Consider the following 20,669-nt stretch of genomic DNA (forward strand, 5'->3'; position numbering starts at 1 on the left):
CCCCGGAGTGCACGCTCATGGCGGCGCATGGCACTGTGAATCACCAAAGGTGGGTAATCAGCGGTCTCTCTACAGGGTCTCTGAATTTTTGACTCCTGCCCAATTTCCTTGCAGTTCTTCAGGAAATTGGGCTCTTCTCAGAACGAGAGGATCTGAGTTTTTCAATCATCTTCCTGTATTTTGTACCTCTTCTCATGTTTAGCTTGTTATACGATATAGCTCGTCTCATCCTTCTATTATAAATACTGATTTTTGTGCGACAGAGAAGAGCTTATTTCACTTGTGAAATACCTGCCCCTTGCTTGACAGGTTCTCTGGGCGAGTTTGTGGAATGGCTAATGATTTCTCATGAGTTCCAACACTCAAAAATCTATGATTATTAATGTTTTATTTTGAAACCTTTTTTGCTTTAATTTAACCACTGCTTGATAAACAGTTATATCAGTGAGATTCATCTGCATTTCAGTTTTTTATAACTATAACTTTTCTGTAAATTCTACTGTCTCCTTAGTAATTCCTCCGAAGTCATTAGTTTTAACAGGAAGATTTATGCATTGCAAAAATAACTGTGTTTTTCAAAATGTCTTTAAAGACTTTTTTTTCATGAATAAATTTAAGAATTCTGCTTTAGTTTTTTTTCTTGTGTTTGTTTTTAAAGTCTGCAATTCTGAGAACATCCTGACAGTCTGGCCTAGCAGTCCTGACCTAGAGAGGAAAAGCCGGTAGAAGCTCCAAAGAATCTGAGCTCCCTTGTAGGTGCTGGTCTTACAGAGACTGAGAAGAAACCTTTCAGTTTCTGGATCCCAGTTTAGAGCCAAGAATCCCATTCTATCCAGAACTCTTCTTTCCCTCTCTTCCAACTTCCTCAATTTCCCCACTGCTCTCCTTTACACACATTCTTAGAGACAGCAGAACCTGTCCTACTGGAGTATTACTTCATCAAACAAATTGAAAACATTAGCCTGTGCTCTTCCCAAGAGTCTGAATTCCTTCTCAAACATAATGATTTATCTGTGGTCACTCCCGTCCTTTTAGCCTCTTGTCCAGTCTCTCCAAGGATGAGGCATCTCCATTTCAGTTCAAAATGAACTTCTCCCAGCTTCATCACACGCCATGTATCACTATCCCTGCTCTCTATTTCCCTCCCTAGTGCATCTTTCCCCTTGGCTGATTAATATATGCAAATCTCTTCCATCCTTCATTTTTTCCCTGATGACTTCTCCTTTTAATTGCTGTTTTATTTCCCTCATTGTCTGGTTGTCTTTACTTCAAAAAAAAGGAAAGAAAAAGAAAAAAACTATATTTCTCTTGGTATCTCCACTTCATCTTCTCTGTTATCACAGCCCAAGCCTGTGCTAGCTTTTTTAAGAATTAGGTCATACTCTTGGCCCATTTTAAGTTTATAATCAACTAAAAATCTTTGGATCATTTTTAAGCACTTGTTGCCAAGCTAATCTTTCCCATCTTGATTTTGAGCAATCTGTCATTTAAACACAGACTTAACAAATGGAAGTTTACATGATTCCTACTAATGTAATCTGGTTTCTCAGTTACGTCACCCCCAGCTTCGTGTCATTCCCATTCACTCAATCCACACTAAGCTCAGTTTGGGCTGGATCCTCTTGGATCTTCCATAGCTTTCCTGAATACCTGGACTAAGAGGGGTCACTGGGCTACCCCATACTAACTTCACAGGGATTGTACCCAGAGGTTCCTGTGAACCCTTTTGAGATCCTGCCCATAATATTCTACTGTAACTGCTCTCAATAAGATCACCAAGAATCTCCAAGTAATGTGAAATTTTTTAAGTGTTCACTGAATTACATTATTTCTTTTTTAACCTCACTAGATCTCTCTGCTGCAGTTTTCCTTTCTCACATTAGAATTTTGACTCTCTTGGCTCCCTTAACAGCCTCTTTACCAGCTTCTCCTCCTACCTTCATTCCTTCGTCCTCCTGCCTCTTCAGTGTAGGTTACTCTCAGGGTCCCACTCCTGACCCACCTTTCTACTTCTCTTTTTGTTCTGCTTGCTCTTCTGGTGTGATCTCATCCATCTACCTAATGCACAGAGATTCCTAAACCTTATGTCTGTGACACCTATATGAAGAGGTAATGATTGGACTCACTGTGTACAGCAGGTAAAGTGAAATGTCTGCCTCTCGAGAGATGTTTCTTTATGACTCCACTTAATAGATTCTATATGGACTGAATGTCCCTGTGCACACATGTGGTATATAAAACTTAACTGTACTGAATATTATTTTTATCATTAAAAACATTGTTTACTCTTGTTTAAAAAAATTTTTTTAAGCAAGGTCACACAGAGCAAATAATTTATATTGTGGGTCATCAGGAAATTAGGCTAAAATAGCTAATAATTATAACTAATGATTAATTATTCAATTTAAAATTGTTAACCCAAAAATCTAAATAACAAAAAATAATAGTGTAGCAGATACTGTCATCCCATTGACCTCCTCTCAGCACTTCCCACTCAATACATGCAACTTTTAACCTGAGGAGTTTTTCTCAACCCCTCCAGGGCAGTCAAGAAGCACCAAGGACCCTGAGAGCAGTCTTCAACCAATGACACTTGAAAACTGAAGGATAAATACATATGCCAAGTGTGGTAGGCTGAAGAATATCCTCTGAAGATATCAGGCCCTGAAACTGGTGAATTTTGTGTTTTAGAGCCAAAGGTATGATTAAGGATCTTGAGATAGGGAGATGATTCTGGACTGTCCAGGTAGGCCCTAAATGCAATCACATGTATTCTTAGGGAAACTAGGCAGAGGGGGATTTCACGCAGATGGAAGAGGAGGAGACCTTGTGGCCACAGAAGCGGACAGTGCAGTGATGTAACCACAAGTCAAGGAGAGCCAGCAGCCACCAGAAGCAGGAAGAGGCAAGGAGCAGACTCTCCCGTGGAGCCTCTGGAGGCAGGATGGCCCTGCTGACTGCATGATTCCAAGGATACTGATTTCGAACTTTTGGCCTCTAGACCTGTGAGAGAATAAGTTTTCATTGTTTTCAGCTACCAAATTTGTGGCGATTGTCACAGTGACCACAGAACACTAATATACCAATATTTATACCCATAAGTACACCAATGTCCTCACTTCTCAAAAGCAGAACAACTCTGAGGCATCTTCTGTTGTCTCCAGGAGTCTGCAGCAGAGTTGAGCCCTACCTTTAGGGTTACCCACCCATCAGCCTACTCTGTTATTGACTTTCTCTTCTCAGTCTCGCTTGCTTATTCTTCCATCAGTGGTTCCAGGTCTCTCCTTCAATACAAACCACATACTCTCAAATCCTTCTGTATGAGTTTCTTGGAGTTGCTATAACAAAGTACCATAAACTGTGTGGCTTATAACAAAAAAATTTATTCTCACAGTTCTGGAGGCCAGAAGTTGGAAATACAATAAAGGTGTTGATTCAGTTGGTTCCTCTTCAGGCCTCTGAGAAGTCTGTTTCATGCTTCTTTCCTAGCTTTTGGTGATGGCTGGCAATTCATGGCATTCTCTGGTTTGTAAATGCATCTCTCCTATCTCTGCCTCCATCTTTACATAGCATTCTCCCCTGTCTCTGTGTCTTCATGTGGCCATCTTCCCCTCATGTAAGAACACTAGTTATATTGGATCAAGGACCCAGTTTCATGACATTATCACAACTTGGTAACATCTGTAAAGATCCTATGCCCAAATAAAGTCACATTTCTACATACTGGGGATAAGAATTATAACATCTTTTGTAAGGCACATACTTCAACTCATAACACCTTGACTCAGTGTCAAATTTGGGGACCCCTAACCTAAGACAATTATCACTTAATAAGCATTTTTATTTCCAAAGCATAAGCATTTTTATTTCCCTAAATATAATTATTTTTCTTCAGTAATCTTATGATATTGTGTCTATTTCAAAGTTAATAAATCTGAGGATTAGATACTATGGTGTAGTCAAGTCTGTGTTTTACCAGGCAGGAAATGTAATAAGATGCCAGTTCTACCAGTGGGAGTGGTTTTCAGCAAAAGAGATCAAATACCTTAAGCTTTTTCTTTTTCCCCCCCTCATCTGCAATATTATAGATCAGGAAACAAAGAGGGATTTTCCTAGGGTTGTGATAATCTTTTCTATTTGAGATTTTGTTGATAAATTTAATGTCTAAGACCTGATGTTTCCTCTTTCTTTACTTGAATTGTCTGTTCAGAGCCACTCTTGTTTATTCATTGCTTTCCAGAATCTTTGGGGAAGGGGGAGTAGACTCCACACACAAAGTCATGTCCAGTTTCTGATAATCCCTTTGGCAGCAATAGTTGCTCACTCTCTGTACCAGCCTCTGCTAGGAGCTCTCTGTGAAAGAGTGTTCTACAAAACAAGGACACATTGTCTCTGCCTCTATTCTAAAGCTGCTGGTAAGTACCCTGCACAGGGAAGAGACCATAAGATGAAACTAACATCTTAGATACCTTGTATATCACAATGTGCCCCGGCTTATTCTAATATTCTCTACTTCATCTTTCACCAAAGGCCAAGTCCTTTCTCTGATTACAAGTTTGGAAATACTTCCACTTACGGGCTTATCCACATATAGTCCCAAAACCTGCTTAGGTGGCATTTATGCTTCTGATTGCTTCCCTTCCTTTTATAAGCTGATACTGCTGATTATTATTTTTTTAATTATTTATTTGGCTGTACCCAGAGTTGTGGGCTTCCCAGGTGGCACTACTGGTAAAGAATCTGCCTGCCAGTGCCTGAGACTCAAGAGACCTGCATTCTATTCCTGGGTCAGGAAGATCCCCTGGAGAAGGAAATGGCAACCCACTCTAGTATTCTTGCCTAGAAAATTCCATGGACAGAAGATCCTGGTGGGCTACAGTCCATGGTGTCGTGAAGAGTCGGACACGACTGAGCACACACACACATTCTACATACCCCGTCTTAGTTGCAGCAGGTGGCAGCTTCTATCTTCGTTTGCAGCTTGTGGGATCTTTAGTTGATTAGTTGCGGCATTCGAACTCTTAGTTGTGACATATTGGGATCTAGTTCCCTGACCAGGGATCAAACTCAGGCCCCCTACATTGAAAGCATGGAGTCTTGGCCGCTGAAGCACCAGGGAAGTCTGTGTTGCTAATAATTAAAATCCTCTCAGGTGAATAAATGGATGCATAAGTGAAATAAGTAGATATTTATGAATAGATTGATGAGAGATCTTGATGATCCAAAATGTCTCCTCCAACATCTGCCACACCTGAAAGAAGATCAAGTCTGCCCCTAAGGAATCCCTCTCTTGGGCTCATTAGGAGCAAAAGGACTTTTTAATATCCAGAAATTACAGGAATGAGTGCCTTCTGGAGGTGGCAAAGATGGGAAGTGGAGGAACAGTAGAAGGTAAGTGAAAGAGGCGCCAAAACAGCTAGGTTTTAAACATCAGAGGCATGTATGTCATAACATCATGATAATTTCAATAGGCATCAGTTCAGTTCAGCCGCTCAGTCGTGTCCGACTCTTTGCGACCCCATGAATCGCAGCACGCCAGGCCTCCCTGTCCATCACCAGCTCCTGGAGGCATATGAGTTATCTATTTCTGCTTAACAAATTACTCTAAAAGCTATCAACTTAAAGCAATAATAAACATTTATTATTTCACATAATCTCTGTGCATCTGGGGATTAGGAGTGGTTTAGCAGGATGGTTCTGCTTCTGAAAGTTTGCAGTCTTAACTGTTGGTCAAGGCTACAGTCATCTGAAAACTTTACTGAGGCTCAAGGGTTAATTTTTTTTTTCTTTTTTAAAATTTATTTTTAATCAGAGGATAATGGCTTTACAATAATATGCTGGCTTCTGCCATACGACAATGCGAATCAGCCATAAGTTTACATATGTCCTCTCCCTCTTAAATCTCCCCCTGAAGGATTAACTTCTGAGATGGCTCACTTGTGGTTCTTGGCAGGACGTATCATTCCTTACTTACTGGCTGTTGGCAGGAAGCTTCAGTTTCTTACTGCATGAACTTCTCCATAGGGCTGCTTGGGTGTCTTCATGAGACAGCAGCTGGCTTTCCCCAGAGCAAGTTATCCAAGAGACAGCAAGGGGAAAACTCGAATGCCTCTTAAAGATCTTAGTCATGGAAGTCATCACTCCCACTATTCAGTTTGTTAAAAATGAGTCACTTTATTTCAGACCACTCCCAATGATAGGGGAATTAAGAGTATACTTTTTTGAAGAGAAAATATCAGAGAATTTGTGGACATATTTTAAAAACATCAGTTTTGGATTCAGTGAACATTTATTGAGCATCTTTACTGGGATCTGAGTAGGTGCTGGATTTCAAACACATTATTTTCCTATTACCCAAGGCTAAAGAAATCAGAATTTTATATAGGTAGAGGAGATGATTTTAGAATACAGGACGTTACATGACTATGATAGGTTTAAAGTTGAATGGATGTGTAGGTGAGATTTAAATCGTGGACAGCATGAGAGACTGATTTTCTACTGAGAAGATAAGAAAGATTATTTTGTAACCTGTGTGACTGCCCATTCATTAAACCTTGTAGGTCCTGAACTAATACCAAAGTACAGGAGTCATAACTAATTCCATCTTTTAACCTGAGACACCTGGGTCATTACTCTGTATTTATAAACAATAAATATTTACTGTATTTTGGATTATATTTAACTGATGAATTGAGGTGAATCCTAGGTATAAGTTTAGGTACCCCCCTTGGTTGTTGTAGATTTTTATTACTCTGGGTGTTTTGTTACTTATTTGACATGGTCAGCTCTTTGGGATTTAGAGCAGTCATAGGGGCACAGACTTGAGGCTCATGGCCAGATTCTGCCAGAGGAGTAGTTGTGTTTGGTTAAAATTGTGTGTGTGTGATACTTTTCATTGATTTTTAAATACCTTTGAGTGGACCATATACTCAGTATCTAGTCTCTAGTTCTCCCACCAGCCCCTGTACTTCCTGTTGTCTGTTATCCATCAGCCTTACTGGTCCCTAAAGATTCTTAAGTATGAGACATGCATCATGATTTTAAATCTCAGGATTGCATGGCATAATATTAGTTCAGCCTATTCTTACTCACCATCCCAAAGGTGAACTGCTTTCAGTAGGTCAATCACTTTAGGTCAAAAGTACTGTTTGTTGTTGTTGTTTAGTTGCTAAGTTGTGTCCAACTCTTTGTGACCCGTGAGTCTGGGTGAACTCCGGGAGTTGGTGATGGACAGGGAGGCCTGGCGTGCTGTGATTCATGGGGTCGCAAAGAGTTGGAAACGACTGAGCGACTGAACTGAACTGAACTGAAGTGTAGCCCACCAGGCTCCTCTGTCCATGGGATTTCCCAGGCAAGAATACGGAGTGGGTTGGTAGCTATCTCCTTTTTAGCTTAGTCAGTATCTACTTGCATTCTGCTAAACCCTTGTTTTCTCTCCAGTTCTTTTTTCCTTTCCCTTCTATTCAGCATTCTTGGTGAATATTCGCCCCTTCAGTTTCTCTCAATTGTCACACCCCAAATGGTATATGAAAAAAGCTTGAGGATAACAGTGCCTACCAGTGAGTGAGATGGTATACAGCACCTGGCTGCAAAAGGTGAGGTAAACTTAAGAAACAGTCCCTCCTCCTTTCTGGCAAATAATTTCAGGACCTTCTGTGAGGCTCTTTTCATAGCTCTTCCACTTTGGTTCTCTTTTCCAATCTTTATTGTCAGTTCATTCATTTATCCTTTTATTAATTCACCCATGTAACAAATATTAACTAGCCACTTAACTATCAGCCAGTGTCCAGGCATGAGAATGAGAAAATGATACCATCCCTGCACTTGGATGGCTTTGGTCTACTGGTGGGAAGCAGATATTAGTCAAACAAACCACCCAGATAGATGTAAAGTTTTCTAATTTTAAAACGTTTGGTGTAATTCATTTCAGTTCGGTTCAGTCGCTCAGTCGTGTCCGACACTTTACGACGCCATGAATCACAGCACACCAGGCCTCCCTGTCCATCACCAACTCCCAGAATACACTCAGACTCACGTTCTTCGAGTCAGTGATGCCGTCCAGCCGTCTCATCCTCTGTCGTCCCCTTCTCCTCCTGCCCCCAATCCCTCCCAGCATCAGAGTCTTTTCCAATGAGTCAACTCTTTGCATGAGGTGGCCAAAGTACTGGAGTTTCAGCTTTAGCATCATTCCTTCCAAAGAAATCCCCTTAGTGCCAAAAAAGAGAGAATATGGTTAAGGTCTTCTGTTAAGACCTATTATGAGAAGGGACTATGGCCTCATCAGAGGTCATATGAGGCTTTTACTAAAGAATTGATGACTGAGCTGAGGTCTAAAGGAAAGAGGAGTTAACTGTGTATATGTGTGTGTGGTGGTAGCGGCGGTGGTGATGGTCATCATTGTCTCAGAATTTTTAGCAAGTGGAACAACATGTGCAAAGCCCTGTGATCAAAGGGAACAGAAGCTGATTGCCCATCACTTTGCTGCTCTCTTGCCTTTTCTTTCTTAACTTCCATCCTTTCTTTTCCTCACTTCCTCCCCCTGTTTCTTTTTTCTTCCTTGAATGCAGAGTTAACACGTTCCTCAGTTCTTGACACATTATCGTTATTCATCCATGCAGAGACTCTGTTACATTCTCATTTATCAGTATACTCAGTTTTAACCCTTTTTAGCAATTCCTTTTTCTCTCTTCCATATTCAGCCGTTGTTTATATAGATTTTTAAAATTTATTGATGTTCTTGAGAAAAGGCATATTTGTTTTGTATGTATGTACTATTCATCTGGAGAAGGCAATGGCACCCCACTCCAGTACTCTTGCCTGGAAAATCCCATGGATGGAGGAGCCTGGTGGGCTGCAATCCATGGGGTCGCTAAGAGTTGGACACGACTGAGTGACTTCCCTTTCACTTTTCACTTTCATGCATTGGAGAAGGAAATGGCAACCCACTCCAGTGTTCTTGCCTGGAGAATCCCAGGGACCGGGGAGCCTGGTGGGCTGCCGTCTGTGGGGTCGCACAGAGTCGGACACGACTGAAGTGACTTAGCAGCAACTATTCATCTATGTAAATGATTTTTATTATTCTCATTTCTTTTTTTCATTTGACAGTGGTTTTAATATAGTTATTCTGTGTATATCTGTGTATCCTAACCTCGCTCTGTGTGTATCTGATCTGTTGTTGCTAATTGTTCTTCATCTTTTTTATTACATATTTATGTCAATTTAGGATTGTCTCAAATTCTTTTCCACCTCACACAAGAACTACAACAACACACCTTAATGCACACTTTAATGAGCATCCTCTAGTATTCCTCTTAAGGACTTGTGAGAAATTTCCTTTGAAGGATATTATCAGGAGAGCAATTGCTGGGTCACAGGTTATGCATGTGCTTGATTTGACTAAGTCATGCCAGCTGGATCACCAGAATAACTCAGCTATCAGAGGTTTTCTGTTATACGGTTACCTCATCCCCACTGACCTCCAACAGAGCACCCTAGAATCTTCTATTCAATTTTTTTCCCTCCTGTATTCTGTTTATCCTTCACACATCCATTGTGAGCAAGCCACAGGCGTTCTCTTCTCTCCCCAGTGGCCTAAATCCAGAGCCAGTTTATCACAGCCCTTTCAGGAATTTACAATACACAGTTGTATACTAAAGATAATCATCATCTCCTAAAGGAGGTTTCTGTTGTCCGTTTTGTTAAACATTTAAAACCACATGAGATGGCCTATAATTTGTATACTTCTCTGTGGTGCCCTTTCAACTCATAAATATTTCTTAGGATTATCTCATCACTGAGGTGGACTAGAAGCAGGTTGCACCAAAGAAATTTTTTACTTAATCTCAAAAGAAGAAATGTATATGACTTAAGTAATATGGTTGTGGGGTAGGCTGGGATGGAGAAGGAGGTAGGTCCATGTTCATCAGTAGTACTTTTCAAAGAAAAGTATAGTAGTTTGAAATAATTAAAGGAAGTCCTCTTGTAAAATTGGAAAGTTTTTTTTTTAAGAGATAGGATCTAGCTTGGTGAGGGTTTAGAATGATGGGCACTTTCACACACTGCTGGTAGGAAATGTAAAATTGTACAACCTTTTCACAAAGCAATTTGAAAATGTGTATCAAAGGACAAAACAGTGACTTGACAGTGCAGAAAACTGGAAGGCATCATCTTGACTAAGTTATTAAAGTTAGCGTTACAAGTATTGGGAATAAACTAGCATTCTGCACCTCCTGCTCCTAGGCATGAGGACACAACATCACTTCAGTGGTATTCTTACCAAAAATTCATAACCTGGATTGAATTATGAAGAAACAATTAAGCCAAACCTAAACCGAGGGATCTTATAAAACAGCCAGCCAATCTTTTTCAAAACTGTCAAGGTCATTCAGAATCAACTAAAGGCAGCCCACTCCAGTGTTCTTGCCTGGAGAATCCTAGGGACAGGGGAGCCTGGTGGGCTGCTGTCTATGGGATTGCACAGAGTCAAACACGACTGAAGCGACTTAGCAGCGGCAGCAGATGAAATTAAAATGTGAAAATTTAAAAATTTCCTTAAAAATAATGAAGAATTTCAAGACAACAATGACAGAGCATTAAATCAGATGTTCAGGGCAGGACCCTGTGCAACTAGACAGATAACCCAGAGGTCATGAAAGACAAAGAAAGACAGAAACTGTCCTGCGTTGCAGGGGTAGAAGGAGACATGAAGACTAACAGGAATGCTTGATCCTGCACCAGATCAGTCACATTAGCAGGACAAACTGAACAACTTAAATAAGATCTGTTTCTTAGTTCAGTTGAGTCGCTCAGTCATGTCTGACTCTTGGTGACCCCATGGACTGCAGCACACCAGGCCTCCCTGTCCATCACCAACCCCTGGAGCCTACTCAAACTCATGGCCATCGCGTCAGTGATGCCATCCAACCACCTCTTCCTCTGTTGTCCCCTTCTCCTCCTGCCTTCAATCTTTCCCAGCATCAGGGTCTTTTCCAATGAGTCAGTTGTTTGCATCAGGTGGCCAAAGTTGGAGTTTCAGCTTCAGCATCAGTCCTTCCAATGCATATTCAGGACTGATTTCCTTTAGGATGGACTGGTTGGATCTCCTTGCAGTCCAAGGGACTTTCTTATTTGCTTCTTCCCAATTCATAGTTATGATATGTGTTTGGAAATGGATTTCAGACTATTCTGCTAAAGAATTGCTACTTAATCCATTTTAAAATATCATAAAGGGGCTTCCCTGGTGGCTCAGTGGTAAAGAGTCTGCCTGCCAGTGCAGGAGACATGATCCCTGGTCTTGGAAGATCCCACACACCGAGGAGCAACTAATCCCGTGCACCACAACTACTGAGCCCACACTCTAGAGCCTGCGAACTGCAACTCCTGAAGTCCATGTGCCCTGGAGTCTGTGTACCACAACAAGAGAAGCCACCACAGTGAGAAGCCAGGACACTGCTACTAGAGGGCAGCCCCTGCTTGCCACAACCAGAGAAGAGCCCACACAGCACTGGAGACCCATCACAGGCAATACATAAATGCACAAATACATAGAAATACTTAAAAAATAAAATACCGTAAAAAGGAAAAGTATAAAAATAAAAAATAAAAACCTCCATCATTCTCTTTTCATATCTATCTTTTTTGATCTTTATCAAACTGGAAAAGCTGATTTTATACATCATCATTATGATATACAATTATGTTTCTCTACCTTTAATATTGTTTTGTAAAATGTCCCCATATTTCTATATTTTATCATTTTAATCAACTGCAATATTTCATAGATAAACCTAGTTTTTTGTACACTTTCTGTATTAATTTAATACAGTTTATATTTAAGTGATTTCTCGCTTTTAAGTATTAAACATTTTGTTACAGGCCTTCTTGTGTAGCTTTTATTTTGTGAATTATTTCCTTATGACACATTCCCAGGAGTAGGATTGCGGTGCCTCTTGATATGTGGCATCAATTTGCTTTCCAAAAGGATCAGTTTGCATTTCTAGAGCATCTTATCTCTCTCGGTTTGTGGCTGTCCTGCTGTGGTTTACCAAATAGCAGTTGCTTTGTGATCTTACTATCATTCATTTCCCACATGTGTCTCACCCTTGTGGTTAATCTGCAGTACACATCTTCTCAATACTTGTATTCTAACTATAATCCGTAACCTTAGTCCTAGTCACCTTCTCTTCCTAGCTAAGGGTTTACCAGGCATGCATGGAATTTAAATCATTTGTGGAAATTGAGGGTGATTCAAGGAAGAGGAACTTAGAAGAGTACTTAGAAGAAACAGCCAAAATGTAGGAGGGAAAAAATGGAGACAATAGAGAAATGAGACCTAAGGAAAAAGTGTTTCTTTTAAACAGTTGAAAGGTTCATAGGAAGGTGACTAAAAGAGCAAGGCAGTGATCAGATGTGGGTTTACTAGAAAGTGCTTTGCTTGCAGCACGGGGAAATGTTTGAAGTGGCCCCAAGTGAATGTGGAGAAACTGGTTGGAGGTTGCTTCTGTCACCCAGGGAAGAGATGATGGTGACTTAGTCTGGGTGGGTAGACATTGTGAAGTGAGTAACATGTAGAGGATATTTACGTTAGATCCTTAGACCTTATCCATCTTATAGCTGAAAGTTTGTAAGGATCTCAGTTATCTAGTTTTAGAGGATCTAATGTAAAACATGGTGAACTACAGTTAATAACATTGTATTATATAATTTAAAAAAAACATATTCAGGAGGGTAAAACAAACAGACCTTAGTGACTACTTGGTATTGTTGTTATAGTTGCTCAGTGTTGTCCAACTGTTCTGCGACTCCATGGACTGTAGCCTGCCAGGGTCCTCTGTCCATGGGATTTTCCAGGCAAGAATACTGGAGTGGGTTGCCACTCCCTCCTTCAGGGTGTATTCCCACTCCCTCCTTCAGGGTGTATTCCCAACCCAGGCACTGAACCCTTGGCTCCTGCATTGGCAGGCGGATTCTTTTACCACCTAGCTACCTGGGGAGCCCAGACTAGGTATTTTAGCCTCCTAAGGCTGTGATAACTAATTACCACAGATTTAGTGCTTTAAAACCACAGGAATTTATTCTTTCACAATTCTGGAGACCAGAAGTCTGAAATCAAGATGCTAGCAAGGGGACTACTCTGGTGGCTGTGGTGAAGAATCCATCTGCCTGCCAATGCAGGAAACACGGGTTTCAATCCCAGGTCCAGGGAAGATCCCACATGCTGCGGAGCAACTAAGCCCATGTGCCACGACTATTGAGCTGATGCTTTAGAACCAGGAACTACAACTGCTGAGCCCACGCACTACAGCGACCGTAGCCTGCATGCCCTAAAGCCTGTGGTCTGCAACAGGAGAAGCCGCTGCAATGAGACACTTGTGCACTGCGACTAGAGAGTAGCCCCTGCTAGCTGCAGCTAGAGAAAGCCCACGGGCAGCAACAAAGATCCAGAACAGTAAAAAAGAATAAATAAATAAAATTAAAAAAAAATTATATTGGTAGCGTTGGTTTCTTCTGAAGGCTCTGAGAGAGAATGCACTTCATGCCTCTCTCCTAATTGATGGTGTTGCCAGCAATCCTTTGTGTTCCTTTGGCCTATAGATGCATCATTCAAATCTCTGCCTCCATCTTCACATGGTCTTCTTCCCAGAGTCTTCATGTGCCTTCTCCTCTTTTTTTTGCCACTCATTACTATTTGAATATTTTAATTTAACTTTTATTTTATATTGGCATATAGGTGATTAACAATGTTATATTAGTCTCAGGTATATAGCTAAGTGATTTAGTTATACATACATACATGTATATATGTGTGTGTGTTTATACATATATATATTCTTTCTGTTTCAAATTCTTTTCCCATATAGGTTATTACACCTATTGAGTAGAGTTTCCTGTGCTATACAGTAGGTCCTGTGATTATCTGTATTATATATAGTAGTGTGTATGTGTTAGTTCTGAACTGTTAATTTATCCCTCCTCCAGATATGGAATACTTCCTGAATTTATGGGTTATCCTTGCACAGGGACCATGCTAATCTTCTCTGTATTGTTCCAGTTTTAGTATATATGCTGCAAAAGCAATCCCTTCTCTTTTTTCTTTTATAAGGACACCGATCACAGCTACTTATTAGCTCTGTGAGGAAGGGAGTATGTCTAATCCAGGATTATCTCATTTTGGAAAGCTTATCTTAATTATATCTGCAAAGACTCTTTTCTAATAAAGTCACATTCATAGTCCTTGGAGTTAGAACTTGGACATATCTTTTTCAGAGATAAATTCAACCCACTACACTTGGCTAATTGGATAAGAAAGAGGGTGGTATAAGAAAGAGAATGACTCTTGGGTTTTAGGTGTGAGCAACTAAAATATTGTCATTTGGTGAGATATGGAATATTATAATAGGAGAAGATTTAGAGAAGGCAATTATGAGTTTAGACTTGGAGGTACTGGGATGGAGGTGACTTTAAGACCACCAAGCAGAGATACTGGGTATACAGTTGGCATATAGGATCTGGAGAAACTGAGTGGGTGGTGGTGGTATGTATTGATGGAGAATGGTGGAAGAAAACTAGGAGAGGCTCATTTAATCATATTTATTATGTCTGTTATTGTTGTTCAGTCACTAAGTCGTGGCTGACTCTTTGTGACCCCATGGACTACAGCATGCCAGTCTTCTCTGTCCTTCACTCTCTCTCAAAGTTTGCTCAAATTCATGTCCATTGAGTTGGTGATGCTATGTAACCATCTCTTCCTCTACCATCTTCTGCCCTCAATCTTTCCCAGCATCATGGTCTTTTCCAATGAGTCGTCTCTTTGCATCAGGTGGCCAAGATATTGGAGCTTCAGCATCAGTCCTTCCAGTGAATATTCAGGGTTGATTTCCTTTAGGATGGATAGTTTGATCTCCTTGCAGTCCATGGGACTCTCAGGAGTCTTCTCTATCACAACAACTCAAAAGCATCAATTCTTCAGTGTTCAGCCTTCTTTATGGTCCAACTCTCATATCCATACATGACTAAAAATATCTATATATAAATATCAAGAAGGCATTCGGATGATAATGTTGGAGCTGTTGATACAAATTCTAGAGTCTTCAGTTGATAGATGATCATCTAAATACTGAGACTACCTGGGTTAAAGAGGGATGAATAAGAAAAAAAGAGGGTTCAGAACTATTCCTTTAGGAAATTTCAGTTAAGAGGGAAGAAATTCTTCTTGCCTTGAGGAAATTAAGAAGTAGTAGCCATAGAGGTAGGGGGGAAATGGAGAGTATGGCAACAATGGAGTAATGAAAACAGAGGAGCAAAAGTGTTTCAAGTTTGAAAGTCAGATGAATGAGTGTTTAAAAATGGAGGGGTGGTCAACAGAATGAATGTTGTTGAGAGATTAAGCAAGGTGGAGAGTGGAGTTTCTCTCTTAAATTAGGGACAGGGAAGTCATTAATGAGAGTGGACATGAGCTAGAATGGAGTAAATTGTGGGGCAGAGAGTGAGAAAATAAGAGACTAGAGACATCTTTAAAATGTTTTTCTTTGGAAATAAACTTACAAAAAGTTACAAACATAAAAAATAATACAAGAAACACTCATATCATTCCCAGATTTGCCTAGTGTAACATTTAAAAAAAATTTTTTGAAGTATGGTTTACAATATCGTGTTAATTTCTGCTATATAGCAAAGTGATTCATACACACATAAACACATATTCTTTTCTGGTTTAGTTTATCTCAGGGGCTTAAACATAGGTACCTGTGCTATGCAATAGGACCTTGTGTAATCCCTCTGTTAACATTTTATCCTATTTGCTTTATCCCTTGTTCTGTGTGCATGCATATTTTTTTAAGTCATTTGAGGGTAAATTACATATATCACGGCCTTTTATCCTAAATACTCCAGAGTATGTTTCCTAAAAATAGAAATGTTTTTCTTATAGAATATAGCAATTGTTAATTATAAATATCAAAATTTTTATATTGACACCTTTATTTAATCCACTACGATTAAGACAGTTGTGTTAGCTGATATAATACAGACCTTAATAGAATATTTTCTTTTTCTCTACCTAATACAAAGTGAAAGAAAGTGAAAGTGAAGTCGCTCAGTCATGTCCGACTCTTTGGGACCCTGTGGACTGTAGCCCACTAGGCTCCTCTGTCCATGGGGTTCTCCAGGCAAGAATACTGGAGTGGGTTGTCATTTCCTTCTCCAAGGCAATGCCAAAGAATGCTCAAACTACCACACAATTGCACTCATCTCACATGCTAGTAAACTAATGCTCAAAATTCTCCAAGCCAGGCTTCAGCAATACGTGAACCGTGAACTTCCAGATGTTCAAGCTGGTTTTAGGAAAGGCAGAGGAACCAGAGATCCAAATGCCAACATCCACTGGATCTTGGAAAAAGCAAGAGAGTTACAGAAAAACATCTATTTCTGCTTTATTGACTATGCCAAAGCCTTTGACTGTGTGGATCACAATAAACTGTGGAAAATTCTGGAAGAGATAGGAATACCAGACCACCTGATCTGCCTCTTGAGAAATTTGTATGCAGGTCAGGAAGCAACAGTTAGAACTGGACATGGAACAACAGACTGATTCCAAATAAGAAAAGGAGTACGTCAAGGCTGTATATTATCACCCTGCTTATTTAACTTCTATGCAGAGTACATTATGAGAAACGCTGGGCTGGAAGAAGCACAAGCTGGAATCAAGATTGCCGGGAAAAATATCAATAACCTCAGATATGCAGATGACACCACCCTTATGGCAGAAAGTGAAGGGGAACTAAAAAGCTTCTTGGTGAAAGTGGAGAGTGAAAAAGTTGGCTTAAAGCTCAACATTCAGAAAACTAAGATCATGGCATCCAGTCCCATCACTTCATGGGAAATAGATGGGGAAACAGTGGAAACAGCGTCAGACTTTACTTTTTTGGGCTCCAAAATCACTGTAGATGGTGACTGCAGCCATGAAATTAAAAGACGCTTGCTCCTTGGAAGGAAAGTTATGACCAACCTAGATAGCATATTGAAAAGCAGAGACATTACGTTGCCAACAAAGGTCCATCTACTCAAGGCTATGGTTTTTCCAGTGGTCATGTATGGATGTGAGATTTGGACTATAAAAAAAGCTGATCACTGAAAAATTGATGCTTTTGACCTGTGGTGTTGGAGAAGACTCTTGAGAGTCCCTTGGACTGCAAGGAGATCCAACCAGTCCGTTCTAAAGGAGATCAGTCCTGGGTATTCTGTGGAAGGACTGATGCTAAAGCTGAAACTCCAATACTTTGGCCACCTCATGTGAAGAGCTGACTCATTGCAAAAGACTCTGATGCTGGGAGGGATTGGGGGCAGGAGAAGGGGACGACAGAGGATGAGATGGCTGGAGGGCATCACTGACTCGATGCACGTGAGTTTGGGTGAACTCTGGGAGTTGGTGATGGACAGGGAGGACTGGCGTGCTGCAGTTTATGGGGTCGCAAAGAGTTGGACACAACTGAGCGATTGAACTGAACTGAACTGAACTGAATACAAAGTCCAATTTAGGGGCAGGTATTACATATAACTGTCATATTGTTTTAATATTCTTTAATCGCAAACATGTTCATAGCTTTTTTTTTTTTGCCTTTTATGCTTTTGCCTTTTTTAAAAAAATTTTTGAAGACTATGTACCCCCCCACCCCCACCACCACTATCACCATTACATTTTTTAAAAGAGAATTTTCCTTATTTTGATTTCATCTGATGGTATTGTGTGATTAGACTGAGGTTGTACATCCTCGAACACATTGTATCCTTCTCAGGGTATCACCTCTAGAGGCGCACAATGTGTGAACATCCTTTTAAAGAAGCTCTAGCTTAGGGAACAGTATGAAAAGGCAAAATGATAGGATACTGAAAGAGGAACTCCCCAGGTCAGTAGGTGCCCAATATGCTACTGGAGATCAGTGGAGAAATAACTCCAGAAAGAATGAAGGGATGGAGCCAAAGCAAAAACAATACCCAGTTGTGGATGTGACTGGTGATGGAAGCAAGCTCCGATGCTGTAAAGAGCAATTTGCATAGGAACCTGGAATGTCAGGTCCATGAATCAAGGCAAATTGGAAGTGGTCAAACGAGATGGCAAGAGTGAACATCGACATTCTAGGAATAAGCTAACTAAAATGGACTGGAATGGGTGAATTTAACTCAGATGACCATTATATCTACTACTGAGGACAGGAATCCCTCAGAAGAAATGGAGTAGCCATCATGGTCAACAAAAGAGTTCGAAATGCAGCACTTGGATGCAATCTCAAAAATGACAGAATGATCTCTGTTCGTTTCCAAGGCAAACCATTCAATATCACAGTAATCCAAGTCTTTGCCCCAACCAGTAATGCTGAAGAAGCTGAAGTTGAATGGTTCTATGAAGACCTAGAACATGTACCAAAAGAACATTTCATGCAAAGATGAGCTCGATAAAGGACAGAAATGGTATGGACCTAACAGAAGCAGGAGATATTAAGAAGAGGTGGCAAGAATACGCAGAAGAACTGTACAAAAAAGATCTTCACGACCCAGATAATCACGATGGTGTGATCACTCACCTAGAGCCAGACATCCCGGAATGTGAAGTCAAGTGGGCCTTAGAAAGCATCACTACAAACAAAGCTAGTGGAGGTGATGGCATTCCAGTTGAGCTATTCCAAATCCTGAAAGATGATTCTGTGAAAGTGCTGCACTCAATATGCCAGCAAATTTGGAAAACTCAGCAGTGGCCACAGGACTGGAAAAGGTCAGTTTTCATTCCAATCCCAAAGAAATGCAATGCCAAAGAATGCTCAAACTACCACACAATTGCACTCATCTCACACGTAAAGTAATGCTCAAAATTCTCCAAGCCAGGCTTCAGCAATACGTGAACCGTGAACTTCCTGATGTTCAAGCTGGTTTTAGAAAAGGCAGAGGAACTAGAGATCAAATTGCCAACATCTGCTGGATCGTCAAAAAAGCAAGAGAGTTCCAGAAAAACATCTATTTCTGCTTTGTTGACTATGCCAAAGCCTTTGACTGTGTGCATCACAATAAACTGTGGAAAATTCTGAAAGAGATGGGAATACCAGACCACCTGACCTGCCTCTTGAGAAACCTGTATGCAGGTCAGGAAGCAACAGTTAGAACTGGACATGGAACAACAGACTGATTCCAAATAGGAAAAGGAGTACGTCAAGGCTGTATATTATCACCCTGCTTATTTAACTTCTATGCAGAGTACATTATGAGAAACGCTGGGCTGGAAGAAGCACAAGCTGGAATCAAGATTGCCGGGAGAAATATCAATAACCTCAGATATGCAGATGACACCACCCTTATGGCAGAAAGTGAAGAGGAACTCAAAAGCTTCTTGATGAAAGTGAAAGTGGAGAGTGAAAAAGTTGGCTTAAAGCTCAACATTCAGAAAACTAAGATCATGGCATCCAGTCCCATCACTTCATGGGAAATAGATGGGAAAACAGTGGAAACAGTGTCAGACTTTATTTTTTTGGGCTCCAAAATCACTGCAGATGGTGACTGCAGCCATGAAATTAAAAGACGCTTGCTCCTTGGAAGGAAAGTTATGACCAACCTAGATAGCATATTGAAAAGCAGAGACATTACGTTGCCAACAAAGGTCCGTCTAGTCAAGGCTATGGTTTTTCCTGTGGTCATGTATGGATATGAGAGTTGGACTATGAAGAAGGCTGAGTGCTGAAGAATTGATGCTTTTGACCTGTGGTGTTGGAGAAGACTCTTGAGAGTCCCTTGAACTGCAAGGACATCCAACCAGTCCATCCTAAAGGAGATCAGTCCTGGGTGTTCATTGGAAGGACTGATGTTCAAGTTGAAACTCCAGTACTTTGGCCACCTCATGTGAAGAGCTGACTTATTGGAAAAGACCCTGATGCTGGGAAAGATTGAGGGCAGGAGAAGGGGACGACAGAGGATGAGATGGCTGGATGGCATCACCGACTCAATGGACATGGGTTTGGGTGGACTCCAGGAGTTGATGATGGACAGGGAGGCCTGGCGTGCTGCAGTTCATGGAGTCGCAAAGAGTCGGACACGACTGAGCAACTGAACTGAACTGAACTGAATTGCTGTGTGCAGTTACTCTGCACCCTGTTACCCGGAAATGGGTCCTGCTCAGCCATTGGTCAGTGCGTCAGAGGTCCCCACACACTAGCAACCAATTGTCAATGAGCAACCCCGATGACCCTGCTCAGACATTGGACAGCTCAGCAGTGGGCCCCACCCACAAGCAACCAACTGTTAAGAATGGGCAGTTAGTGAGGGGATTCAGCTAAGTGGCGTGGTGGTCCTCAGGTGAAGAGTGAGGTAAAAGGTGGATCCTGACCTTCTCCCTGGGGCCCTTCAGTTCATCTGGTCTTTGGTCAGTGAGAGAGCTTGGGCACCAAGAGAACAGGCTTGGGACTATGTTCTGTAGGACTTCAGAGCCCTCATCAAGCCCTCCACTAGCCTTGGCCCAGGCCTTGAGGCAGCAGTGAACCTCTCCCCTATCCTTGTCTCTGGGACCTAATAGTAGCAGTGGTCTGCCTGGGTCACAGTATGTGGGATGTGGTGTCCTGCTTTGGGTGGCCTGAGAAGCCTGAGGGCCAGATGAGTTGGGTGCCTGGCTTCCTCAGTGATGACAGTTGGTC

At 41.1% G+C, this 20,669-nt stretch overlaps 1 protein-coding gene and 1 non-coding gene across 4 annotated transcripts in view; one reads left to right on the plus strand and one right to left on the minus strand.

Annotated features, from left to right (window-relative positions):
• The first annotated feature begins 2 nt into the window (after positions 1-2).
• TBC1D12 (TBC1 domain family member 12) overlaps positions 3-20,669 on the plus strand; it is a 119,506-nt gene continuing 98,839 nt past the window's right edge. For 2 of the 3 annotated variants that reach the window (XM_070780506.1, XM_070780505.1), the window contains exon 1: positions 4,160-4,415. In XM_070780506.1, coding sequence (XP_070636607.1) covers positions 4,175-4,415 — 241 coding nt within the window. In that variant the 5' untranslated portion in view covers positions 4,160-4,174. Of the gene's footprint in view, positions 50-4,159; positions 4,416-20,669 lie in introns of those variants that run through there. The other variant, XM_070780507.1, reaches the window with a different exon arrangement.
• On the minus strand, positions 13,974-14,076 carry LOC139180044 (U6 spliceosomal RNA). Its single transcript, XR_011564392.1, has one exon. It is a non-coding gene; the product is annotated as a U6 spliceosomal RNA (small nuclear RNA).

Source organism: Bos indicus, chromosome 26 (assembly GCF_029378745.1).
Source record: "Bos indicus isolate NIAB-ARS_2022 breed Sahiwal x Tharparkar chromosome 26, NIAB-ARS_B.indTharparkar_mat_pri_1.0, whole genome shotgun sequence".
Lineage (NCBI taxonomy): Eukaryota > Metazoa > Chordata > Mammalia > Artiodactyla > Bovidae > Bos > Bos indicus.